Source organism: Arachis duranensis, chromosome 6 (assembly GCF_000817695.3).
Source record: "Arachis duranensis cultivar V14167 chromosome 6, aradu.V14167.gnm2.J7QH, whole genome shotgun sequence".
NCBI lineage: Eukaryota > Viridiplantae > Streptophyta > Magnoliopsida > Fabales > Fabaceae > Arachis > Arachis duranensis.
Genome location: NC_029777.3, coordinates 96261887 through 96275180, shown reverse-complemented (window position 1 = coordinate 96275180; position 13294 = coordinate 96261887). Strand labels below are relative to the sequence as shown.

Below are 13294 nucleotides of genomic sequence, written 5' to 3'. Positions count from 1 at the left end.
AAATGTTGCTACTTGGAATGTGATGATCTCTGGGTTGGCTGCTCAGGCACATGTTGAAGATGCTCTTGGTCTCTTTGAGAAGCTGAAGGAGGAGCAACTTGTCATCCCGAACAATTAACTTTCTTAGGGGGTTTGTCGGCTTGTTGCAATGCTGGCTTGATTGATGTTGGTCGTGAGATCTTTTATTCGATGAAAAATGTGTATGGGGTTGACCAGAAGATTGAACATTATGGATGCATGGTGGATCTTCTTGGGAAAGAGGGTAAGTTAGTAGAGGCAGAGGAACTGGTAAAAGGAATGCCTTGGAAGCCTGATATTGTTATTTTAGGAGCTTTGTTGGCAGCTTGCAAAAATAATAGAAATACCAAGGTTGCTAAAAGAGTCGTAAAAGAAATTCTTACTCTGGAACCTCATAATCATGGTGTTCATGTTGCGGCTCCTGTTTATTGGCTTACAAGCAAAACATTAACTAATGGAGGTTGCAGTTGTGGCCTCACATATTCAATGGTTGACACGCCACTGACAGACGACTACGGAAAAAATGGACCGTAAAGCTAGGCAGATGAGCATGTAAGGAACTGGACAGAGGCAGGGGATGCAAACCATGTGATTTGTGGTAGTTATGGCTATAGGTGCTAACTTTTCATAACAATTTAAGGGGAAAAAAAAGGAAAGAATCGCCACTGATTCTTGTAGGAAGGAGGAAATTATAATATTCAAGATTGCGCATCTGGTAACCTGCAAAGATGCAGGAAGTGATTCCTAACCGTGTAAGTTATAACCATCTGCGGTGATTTTTTAAGTGCCTGAGTTTGTTAGTGTTTTCCTTTTATACTAGTTCTATTAACTTCCTTTATGTGATAATTCTTCAGACCATTCAGCAGCCCAAAAATAAAACTAGTCTTCCGACATTGACAAGACAGATAGAAAAAGCAAAGATTCAGTTTGGAAGGGTGAGAGGTAATTAACTAATTATAACACTGTTACTTCTATGAAATTCTCAAGGGAGGTATATTACCATGCAAACACAATGACTGGAAATTAAAACATTTTTATCCAGTTCACCTAAATTAGATTTTTGTTTTTAATCCCACACATTTCATAATGTTTGTAATGATAAAATTGTTAATTAAATTAGTAGTTATTTGTTTTCAAAAATTAATGGTGTTGAAATGATAAAATTACTAATTCCAACCAATCTGCTATTGGTTGCCGGTTCTCAACAATCTTCCTTGATCAGATAGATACCCAGAAAAATAAAAAACAAAAGATAAAAAGAGTAAAGAAGCAAAGTAGAAAGATGATAAAAGCGATGACCGCTACATAATAACTCCTATAAGCAGATCTGTTCTAACACTGATGTTGCATATTAATTTCACGCAAGAAAGATGCTGAAACATGAACCGTTTCTATAGTATTCAGAAAGATATAATGCCGTTGAATACTAAGATATTGTATATAATCAACCGTCTTTGATATTGAATATTTCCCTCTCAAAATTATTACTGATGGATACTAAGATACATGATCGCTCGATTTCAGACATGATTGGCGAGTTTAAATATTAATCTTTCTGGAACTGTAGAAGCTGCGAATGTGAGACACTGAATCAACTGGGGGGTCTGACTCATCATCAGCAGAAGGTTCATTTGCAAGGAAAGCATGAGGAGCTATTGGTTCATTTGCGAAAAATGCAGGAGATGGGGTTGGGGCTATTTCCCTGTTTGCATGCAAATCATGAGATGGGACTACAGGCTCACTTGCAAGCACAATATGAGGAGTTATAGGCTCATTTGTAGGAGCATGGGATGGGGTTGGGGTCATTGACCTGCTTTGAGGAAAATCATGAGATGGTGTTATAGGCTCTTTTGCAGGGGAAGGAGATTGTGTCGGGGTTATTGCCTCAATTTCAGGCAAATCATGAGATGGTGTTATAGGTTCAGAACTTGCAGGAAAAGCTTGAGATGGAGTTGGGGCTATTGGTTTATTTTCTTGGAATGCATGAGATGGAGATATTGGCTCAGTTGCTAATTCAATGGCTGAAACACCACTCAGGGAAATGACTAGGGGCAAAAGAAAAAGCAAAGCCATGGTAGAAAAAGAAGGGGGAATACAAAGAATACAAAGCCTTGTGAATTTTTGGCTTCTTTGCGGCTGTGGCCTGTAGGATGCTCATCCCACCCTTCAAAGGAATCTATTTATAAGCTAGCTCACTACCCATGTATGCAGAATGCAGTGATGTTACATGTGACCAAAGGATTTCTTTTCTTGGGGGTGGTCATTTTCCAATTCTGCAATAGTGCGAGCTGTTTGTACATCAAACTGCTCTCTCTCTGGTTATTTCTCATTTGTTTCGTTATATACCATGACAGTAATTTTGATAATTCGATGTTGTAAAATATTTTATATATAATTTAATAGCATCTATCTTTTTCTGATTATTTCATACGGATAATATAAAAAGTTATTATTTTTATTAATATAATATTATATTATTAGATATACCTGTAAAATTATTTTATATGGATAGTACATTAAAATTAAATTCTTTTATATTACAGAATAAAAATACTATGTATAGACTTTAAATTAATCACTAAATTAACTATTATGTATTTGTACATAAATACATGTTATTTTAGAATTTTTTTTATTTTAAATACCGTTATATATAAAATTTAAGAGCATATCAATACTTTTATATCTTATTTATGATTTATAATTTAAGGAGAAACAAACAAAGATGAGTAAAAGGAATGTATTTATTTCTATTGGAAATAAATTAATAAACACATATAGATTAATATATTTATTTCTATTATTATATTATCTTTGTTCTCATTGAAATTTATGTTAAAAAAAATTATATGATTAAATTTAACATGAAATAATATTTATCTTATTATAAGTATCAAAAATAAAAATAAATAAATAAACAAATTCAACATTAATAAATATTGATATATAATATATTTTTTAAAACTAACCAAACTTAATTAATTACTAACCTAAAATTTAATTGTCTACAAAACTTTATTAAGATAAAAAAGAATATTATCTATCTATTAATATTTTTTAAATTGTTAATATATCAAATTAATTTTAAAAACATATATAAAATACAATATTTAATTATTTTAAAATAAAGAGAAGAAACTTTTTAAACATATCGGATCTTGACTATATTTCAGATGTAGTGTCCCCGTCCTGCATCCTCGCATGTATTTCGGATGCACTGCTCCATATTAGAATATAAGCATATTTCAGACGCAGTGCATCCGAGATGCGCTCTTGTTCATATCTCACGTGCACCAGATATGACTCTCAGACTTCGTATCACAAAGAAAAATCAGTACACCCGAGATATGTTTGTTTTTTAGTTTTTCTCATTGTATCCGAGATGTGAATAAAAATATATTTTAATAAATACTTACACGTTTATTTAAATCGGTAAATATTATATTTTTTTAATTTAAATAAAAGAATTCGTTATTTTACTCACTCTTAATGTATATTTTGTATGCTAATATAAATGATTATCTTGGTAATTAATTTTTTGTGTACAGATACGGTTAATTTTAGAATTTTAATAAATTTATAATTTATATTAGATAAATAAATTTTAACAAAATTTATTTAAGATAATTAAATTTTAAAATTTATTATTATGAGATAAATTAGTTTTCTTTCAAATAATACTATAATAGTATGACTAATCTGTCTTACGTAAATAACTCTTAGAAACTTTTACAGTAATAAAAATTTGGTGAAAACTAAAATATTTTATCTAAAATTTTTTAAAAATAATTTGGGTACCTTTAAATTATATCAAGATATTCCTTTTATTCTTAAGTGTTTTTTTTTAATGTTCAATTAGATTAAAGAAATTATTAAATGTATTATAAAAGTAAAAGATAGGGTCTTATCGGACATAAATACAAAACTAATTATAATTTAGTGATTAAAAACTGTGTGAAGGGTTCATAATCTAAAAACAGAGGTTAGATCTCCAACAACAAGAAAAAAAATTTGATGCATAAAAAATTAGCATTTAGAGTAAAATTTTCAATTTATTTGTGACTCATACCTAAAATTTTTTATTTATACTTTTTAAAAAGTTTAAAGAATTTTTATTCTTTTTAAATTTGATTGTGAAAATTAGTATTTGGAATGTGTTAGGAGAATTTTACATTGGATTCTCATTAACTTATCCTCTCACATTCATTAAATATGATTGGAAAACAAAATTAATGTTACATTGATTTGTCAAATGGATAACTATTTATAAAAAATAAAATTTAAAAAGTGGAAATTCAATTAAGAAAAGTAATTAAAATATAAATATCCTGGCAGTGAGGGATTAGTGGTAAGCCGTTTTTCTCTTATTAGTCAATATATTCTATCACTAACTATTATTAAAAAATTTAAACATATCAAAATTTCCATGTGACACTGTAAGAGAAGATAACTGGCCACATAATTATTTTCTTTAATTTTTTACTTTAGAATTTTAGTATATCTCTAACTTAAATAAGAACATTTTTTTCTAAATTATTACTTTAGAATTTTGGTATATCTCTGCAACTAAATATATTTTAACATAAATTTCAATTAGATCATTAACGATCCACGAGAAATTAAGCATTACATTTGATATTAAATATTCTTAAAAATTTGTAATATATACCAAAATTTAAAAGTGATAAATAAATTTTTAACAAATATATATACTTTAATACTTCACCTTTATTTATAAGAAGTTTTAGAAGAAGAAGTAACTATTTAAATTGAGTTGGTCAAATAATTTATTTATTAATTTATTTAAATAAATATAAATAATTTAAATTTTTTTATATATACAGTAATTTATTAATTAATTTATTAGTCATAAAAAATTCTTAAATATAATTTAAATTCGTGCGGGATTAGTTTTTCATCCATCGGATCCTAAGAATATATAAAAAAGGAGAGGTTACTGATCATAAAATGGCGTTTTGATTGGAATTGCACGCAGGTTTCGCATTTTTGGCAGCTGATGTCAGATCCACGATTATAATGCTTGAATGGAACCAACGATGTTTCCTTGTTTGTTGTATTTACACAATTTATGGCGGTTACGGGAGAAATGCTACTTGTCCTACTCAATTTACGCACCCATACAAGTCATAAAGTTTTGATGAGGAAAGGAATTAAGGAAAGTAGAAAACAATACAAACGCACATACAAGCCGAGGAAAGCGAGGAGAAAGAGCGAGGTCGTATATTTTTGTTTTCCCATAACCTTTGGGGAGTCACACATTATTTACTTTGCTTTCAAATTGTTTCAAGATTCAACTATAACAGATAAAAATCTATCTATTCTATTATATAAAAATTAAATTTCTGTATTTAATGATAAAATTGACATGACATACTTTTAAAAGTATTTTTTAATTTATTTTTTAAAATTCTGTATAGCAAATCAATTATAACTAATTAATGATATCAATTAATTAATTTGATTAGACATTTAAATTTCACAATTTATTATAATTTATATAAATTAATTAATTATATCAATTAATTAATTTAATTAATTATATTAATTATTTGATTTGATTTGATTTTATTGGAGTAAATATTAAATTATTTTAGGAAATAATCAATATGATAACAAAATACATGAATTAATTTTAATTATTTTTTTTAGTGTCATCTATTTATACGAGATCATAATGTATTTTTTACTCATTCATTCTCTTTTCTCTCTTTTGTATTTAGGGTACAATTTTTGTAATTTATTTCATTTTTATTTTTTTTTATCTCTATTACATTTCATTTTTTATATTTTTAAAGATTTTTGTCTATTTTAATTGCTCATTATTAGGTGCATATTTTTTTCCTTCTAGCTTTTGATTTAAAAAAAGAAATGTGTCTTTTTTACAATATTTTTAAATAATTTTACTATAATTTTATTTTATAATATTCTTTTTTGTCCTGTGTACTTCATGTGTTTAAGGAGTTGACTTAAAGTTATAATATGATATATAAAAGTATAATATGATTTACAGTATGCTAAAATATTATGATATTATCGTATAGATATTTTTGGATTTATCCATTAAATTTAATCATATTGGATCTTAAAAATTATGCAATTATGCAATTATTTATTTTTTCATATAATTATTGTATTGGTCATTTACATTAATGACACTATTTTTATTTTTAATATTTATAAATATACTATTATCTATATAATTAATTGAATCATCTTATTCGTTTAAGTTTAATTCTATTGAATTAATTATTCGAAATGTTATCGCTATTTCTATTTTTAAAGATTTTTTAAATATTATTTAACAATTATAATAACATAATAATAGTTAAAAAAGACAGAACAAAAAATTTTTAATGTGAAAATAGGACAAAAAGAATAAATTTATTTAATAACTTTTTCAGAATATATATGTTTTTTTTTATAAATAATTATTGTTGTAAGGCATAAAAAACTCTAACAATTATTAAGAATAAATGATCGTTATAAAAACAATGGAAATTTAAATAATATACAAATAAATCATGCCAAATATAACGTACAACTTAAAAGGGTTATTTATGAAAGAATATAGTTTATAACATTAATTTTTTTACTATTTATTTCAAAAAAATTATAATTACTTAACAATCTTTATTTTTTTTAAATTCAATATATATTAATTGCATATATATATATATATATGCAATTTTACTCTTTTTTTATAAAATTTTACTTGTGATGCTAATTCTTTTAATGATGTAAATGCCGATAATTATATTTTTATTTTTTAATATAATTGATATATTATTAATAATATATAGTAATTAATTCCTCATATTTTTAATCAAAGCATTTTGACGATAGTTTCTATTTATGGATATTAATCATTGATTGTTTTTTTAAAATAAAATGTATTATAATTTTAGGTTATTTCATAATTAACAATCATGCTTGATTATTTTTTTAAAAACAAATTACATTATGATTTTAGGTTATTTCACAATACATAATTAATGTTCATAATTAAAACGTGTCTTTTTAATTATATTTTTAGAAAGTTTAGTAAAATGAGTTATATCAATTATAATTAATTATCTATAATTAAACTAATTGATTGTGTTAATTTGTAAGATGAATAACACATAATAAATATTGTGAAATTAATTATAATAAGTTAATAATTAATAAATAAATAACTAAAAAAGACTTTTTTTATTGTCTTTTGATAGTTACACATTTTGATTCATTCACTTTTTTTTTATCTCTTTCTTTCATATTTGTTTCTTTTAATTTATTGAACCAAATCAAATATACTAATTATTTGTATTAACTAATTAAGTATTTTTTTAATGGGTCTGCTAACTGTGCCTTTAGAGTATAGGCTAGAAACATTATAAAAAAAATATTTTATAAAAATTATTAAAAAATAAATATTTTTAAAATGTACCTTTATAAGAGACAAGTTAACTACATTATTTTTTAATTTAATGTGCTTGATTCATTCAACTACATTAATTATATTTAATTTGATTTTATTAGAATAAATAATATTTCATCATTTAATATTTTATTTGATTCGTTAAATTACATCAATCATAACTAATCAAATATTTAATTTAATTAGAATAGATATTAAATTATTTAAAATTTTGTCTGATTCATTAAATATTCATTAAATCACATAAATATTAAATGATTTAATAAATAATATATAAGACAATAAAATAAATGAATTTATTTAATTTAATTTATTATCTTATTATATATATATATATATAATAAAATGAGTATTAATTAATTGATATTTAAATAAAATGAATATTAATTATTGAGAAGGTAATGAGTTTATACTACGTATTAATTAATTGATACTTAAATAAATTATTTAAATTGATCACATATATTTTTTAATTGCTCTTTTATTAATACGGTCTAATAAATAAAACAGGTATTAATCATTGTAGTGAATGAATATTTATTATTTTTAAATAAATTCATTTAATTCATTTAAAAATATTGAAGATTCCAATTCTATATGCTACCATTTTATTTTATTATTAATGTATATATACTCTTATATTATATATTCTATGATTTATATATTCTTAGATAATATTTTTATTTTTTTAGTTTAATTTATTATTTTTAGTCATCAGAATTTACTATTTTTAATAATTATTCTTAGTCATTAATTCAGTTTTTTTAATTTAATAATTTAATAACATATTTTAATTATATATAATTAGAATGTATTTTCTATCCCTATTTTCTCTCTATTTTATGTTTCGAGTGTAATGTTTGTAATTTTTGTATCTTTATTTTTTCTATCTTAATTTTGTTAAATTTTTTTACAATGTTGTTTTATATCAATTATTTTTTTATGTATTTTGATTAATAGAATTATTTTATTTAAAGACATTTTAAATTTTTTATAAAAGTTGATTAATAGATTCTTCTTTAAATTTTTTTTCTTGAAATTTGTTTAATAAGATCGTATTTTAATTTTTTACTTTTATCTTTTATATTCATTGATTATATTAATCTTTCATTACAATACATTTTTTATTTATTCCACACATTATTTGTTTCACCTTCTTTTACTTTTTTTAGTTGTTTTCTTTATTTTATTTTTAATTTTTTATTTTATTTTTACTCCTCATATATAAATTTATTATAATTCATCACATGCATGTTTTTTTTTTAATTTAAGTAATTTTTTTAGGTTATATTTTACCATTGATACTCTATGTTGTTTAGTGTGTTTGTTTTTAATTTTTTAGTTATCTGTAAATATATTTATAAAAATATGATTTTATTTTGTCTAGTATTTACTATCGTGTTTAGTAGATAAATAACAAAATTTTTATTTATTGATATACTTTTTGAGTTTAAAAATTTTACTTCTACTTTTATACATTTGTTTATATTGTATGATTTGTATTTGTGTTAGTGACATTACGGTTCATACATTTTAATATTTGTGTAACAAATCTTATAAATTACTTTTACAAGTTATAATTTATTTTTATTTTATCTGGATATTCAATTTTTAATAATAATTTTTATTTATTTATAAATATATTATTTCCTATTTTTATTTAAAAAATTAAACGATAAAAAATATAAATTTTTTAATTTTATCCTTAATATTTAGTTTTAATTTTATTTTCCAGGGCTTAACTAGAACCGGATGGTGATTGGGCTTGTTTGTGAGGCCCAAGCGCTAGAGTAGAGTGGTCTCCGACTTGATCTACATCTGGGAGCCGCCGTCTGAATTGTGCGTTTGGAGAATGGGGGGTGGTACCTGCAAAGACACTCCGATGCCTAAGTCAGCAAAGCGGTAAGCAGGTTTTGAGTATTGGAACTTAGAGATACATGAGGGGTGTTAGAGTATTTATAGTGGTGATCCAATAACCACCGTTGGAGTAGTGCCACCTTTTAAGGTGGATAACCGTCCTTTTATCTTAGGGTAGTTAAAGTATGGTTCTAGAAGTGGGTTGAGAGATCTTAGGGGCAGTTACTTATTTGAATAAGTGTTATCTGCCAGCTAACCTTCGATCCCGACTTCCTTGGAGTGAAGTCTGTGTTGAATTCGACCTCTTGGGAGGAGGTCGGGTATCCAGGGAGGCCAATCTTTGGATTGGGCCTTTTGGTTTATTTGGACCTGGATCCCAGTGTTGGGTCAGGGTAGGAACAGTGCCCCTGCTTGAGTCCGAGCTTTCATGAGGTCAGGCTCAAGCATTCATGGTTCTAATTTCCTTTGTCAGGTACGCCGCCTTCGTGAGGTTGAGTGCACGATGTGTTTCAAAATTTTGAAATGGTGCATTTCTTCGGCATATGTTACGCGGCAGTTTTCTTGGTTTTAGTGCTCAGCATCTAAAGAGGGTGCAAAATGTCTCTTTTTGCCCCTTGTCTCTTATAAATGCTCCATTTTTTTCTCTCTTTATAAGACTTGTTTTTGGCCAAGTCTTTTTTCTAAGACTGATTGGTACAACTCGTTCTTTCCGAGTTATTTAAGGCTTGTAGGCTCTATATGACTGGTTTTAGCACAAATTGCTTAACCAGAAAATATTTCTTATCCTAATTTCGTACAACTCGTTCAGTTCGAGTTGTTTTGAGAATGCATGACTTTTTTAATACAAATTGCTTGTTTTGAGACTCGTAATTATTTTTTATTATAACCTCGTCTAACTCGTTTGATACGAGTAGTTTTAAGGTTTTTCGATTTGCTTTATTTCAAATCGTTTGATTAAAACGTGGCTATTTCTTAATCTGATTACATATAACTCGTTTAAATTCGAGCTGTCTTTAGGACTCCACAACTTCTTTTAAGTACAACTTTTTTTACTTTGAGTCCTTTTAAAATATCAGATCTTCTTTGTAGCCATCGAACTTCGTTGTTTTATCCATTGTGCCCCTGCTCGAGGTCGAGCTTTATAAAGTCGAACTCGAGTAATCAAGCAGATCGGATTATCGAATGAAGCCTTTCAATGATTTGTTCAACTCGTTCATTCTGAGTTTTTTATAGATGACTTGTTTTTTATACAAGTCACTTTTTGAAGCACAACTCGTTATATATCAAGTTGTTTTGCGCGATTTGTTTTAATACAAATTGCTGCGCCTTAGATGAAGGGATTATATGCTTATTCCCTTCCCTTTCTAGTTTTACAAGGTTGTTATCTTTGTGTATGAAACAACTCGTTTTACTGGAGCTATTTTTTTTGTTCAAAACGCTTATAATAATTTCTTTCCTTTCCAAATCGTTTCTGTACGAGTCGTTTGGTTGAAGAATTTTTGTTTTTATCCTTTTGATTTTTTACAACTCATTTTATATCGAGTTGTTTTGACTTTGTTTTAGTGTTTTTTATATGAATCACTTTTAAAGCTTTGCTTTCAGGTTGAGACGACTTGACACAATTTCATTGAAAATATAGTTGACTTTTGGTCCTTTAACAAAGGACTTTAATAACTTTCATATTACTTGATATTGGTCCCTTTTGGTGGGTTTTACCAACTTTCTTTGCTTGCTGCATTGCTAAAATTATTTCAAAGGGGTTTGAGCCTTTGTTTGAACCTTTTTCTCAAGATTTTACTGTGTTTTATCCTTCATCTTTAGGTTTTTGTTAGGCTTGCCTTTATAACTTAGGTCAACTCATCTGTTATTGAGCCGTGAAGTTTCGGCAGGAGCTTTTACTGGGAACCTTAGACTTTTAGGATTTAGAGGAGGAATTTTCCATTACTTAGTTCGGACAATCAATTGACTTATCATTGAATCGTTTTCTTATCTTAGATTATTTTTGCGATACATTTTATTCTGCTCGGGGGCTTTTCTAACTTACTAGTCGTTTGCCATATTATTGCCGAATTCTTATAATCGTCTTTTATAACCTCTTTATACCGACTTGTACCTCATCACTTTATCTTGCCAACCTTGTAGGTCGGCAAGAGATTTTCGCGATTTTTTTAGCTTAAGTCGGTGCCTGTCATAGAAATACTAATGAAATTTTCTCTTCAAATTGCAAGCATGTCACGACCTTGGGAGCTCAGCTCCGTTCAAGTTGGGCATTTTGTAGTAACCCCTTTCTAAAGACTTCTAGGATCCTATCCAGTTTGCTGTAAGCTTTTCTTTGCTTGATCTCTGTAACCTAATATTTTGTCTTGTCAGGATGAGGTCTTTTGCGGTGAATCTTGTAGTCATCCTTTGTCTCAAAAGCTCTTTCCTTATCCGAGTTTGCTCTCGAATTTCTAGAAGGAGGTCAAGCTTTTCTTTTGAACTTGAATGTTATCAATTTCATTGTAAAAACTTCTCAAAACCTCTTTTCTTATCTGAGTTTGCTCTCATATTTCTGGAAGGAGGTCAAGTTTTTTTTTCGTGCTCTAACATCATTGTAGAATGTTGTCTTTAGTTTTTAATAATTTTGGACTTGACTCTCATAATAAGCAAGTGCATGAATAATGCCCCTACTCGAAGTCGATCTTCATGAAGTCGGACTCGAGCACTTAGTCATGCCATTCTTGAATCTTACTATTTGTTGCCATGTGATTTTTACAAGTTATTTCAGACTCTCTTTCTGGGAGTTCGGATAACTTGTTTTATACTTGTTGTGCCGACCTGGTAAGGTCGAATATTTATCTCTTGGCTTGAGGAGGCCTTCTTAAAAATCACCATCCTTTTTCAATTTGTTTTAGACAAATTGTTGTGAGGTTGGGTTTACATTTTCTTTGTGTTGCTGTTTGATTATGATCACGCTGTCCTCAAGTTATTTTTGCGATTCGTTTTAGGTTTGCCCCTTGCCAGCTTGTTTTAGTACAAGTGGCTTAGTGAGGTCGAACCACAATTTGCATTTATAACTTCTTATCCCACTTTGAATTTCATCACTTCAAGTCAGAAAAAAGTGTGTATTAGGGAGTAAGGTGCACTCTCTAGCTGTAGTATCATTTTTCTTGTAGACATGGTGAAATTTAGGTAGATCGTTTTCGAGTAAGTCAGATATGTTGTAGTAGTTTTTCCAAGTCTTAAGTGACTTCGTTGGAATCTTTTCATTTTGATGTTGGCTTTTCTTCGTCTGACTTTGGCCCGATGTTATTTTGGATCAAGACTAGGTTGCCAGTTGAGAAATTTCTTCGTATGACTTTCTCATGGCCTTTTATGCTAGGGATCTGGTTTCTTGAAGTCATACCTTAAGAAAGAGGTCAGACTTTTCTTTGTAAGCTCTAAGCTTATCCGACCATGTTGTAAAGTCTGACCTTTAAAAGAGGTCAGATTTTTCTTTATGAACTCTTAAAGAGATTGGATTTTTCTTTCTAAGTTTAGAGATTTTAAACCTCATTGTAGTCCAACCCTTAAAAGAGGTCAGATTTTCTTTTTAAGTTTGGAAAGAGGTCGGATTTTCTTTCTAAGCTTGGAGGTTTTTGACCTCATTACAGAGTTGATCATGAAGGAGATCAGATTTTTCACAAACTTCAAAAAGAGGTCGGATTTTTCCCTTGTCGGATTTAAAGAAGTCGAATTCTTCTTTGTGAGCAATGAGGTTTTAGACCTCATTGTAGAGTCTGACCTTTAAAAGAGGTTGGACTTTTCTCTGCGAGATCTAAAAGAAGTCGGATTTTTCTTTATCATCCTGGAGGTTTTTGACGTTATTGTAGAATCTGACTTTTAAAAAAAGTCAGACTTTTTCATTGTGGGCTCTAAAAGAGGTCAGAATTTTTTTTTGTAAGCTTAGAGTTTTCGATCTCATTGTAAAGTCAAACCTTTTAAAAGAGGTCGGACTTTTCC

At 27.6% G+C, this 13294-nt stretch overlaps 1 protein-coding gene across 1 annotated transcript; it reads right to left on the bottom strand.

The window, feature by feature from the left end:
• Window positions 1-1557: 1557 nt before the first annotated feature.
• On the bottom strand, window positions 1558-2091 carry LOC107494737 (uncharacterized). Its single transcript, XM_016115774.1, has one exon. The coding sequence runs from the start codon at window positions 2089-2091 to the stop codon at window positions 1558-1560; it is 534 nt and encodes a 177-aa protein (XP_015971260.1).
• Window positions 2092-13294: the final 11203 nt, after the last annotated feature.

Coding starts and splice junctions, on each gene's coding strand:
- LOC107494737 (XM_016115774.1), bottom strand. CDS start 2,091: ATGGCTTTGCTTTTTCTTTTGCCCCTAGTCATTTCCCTGAGTGGTGTT.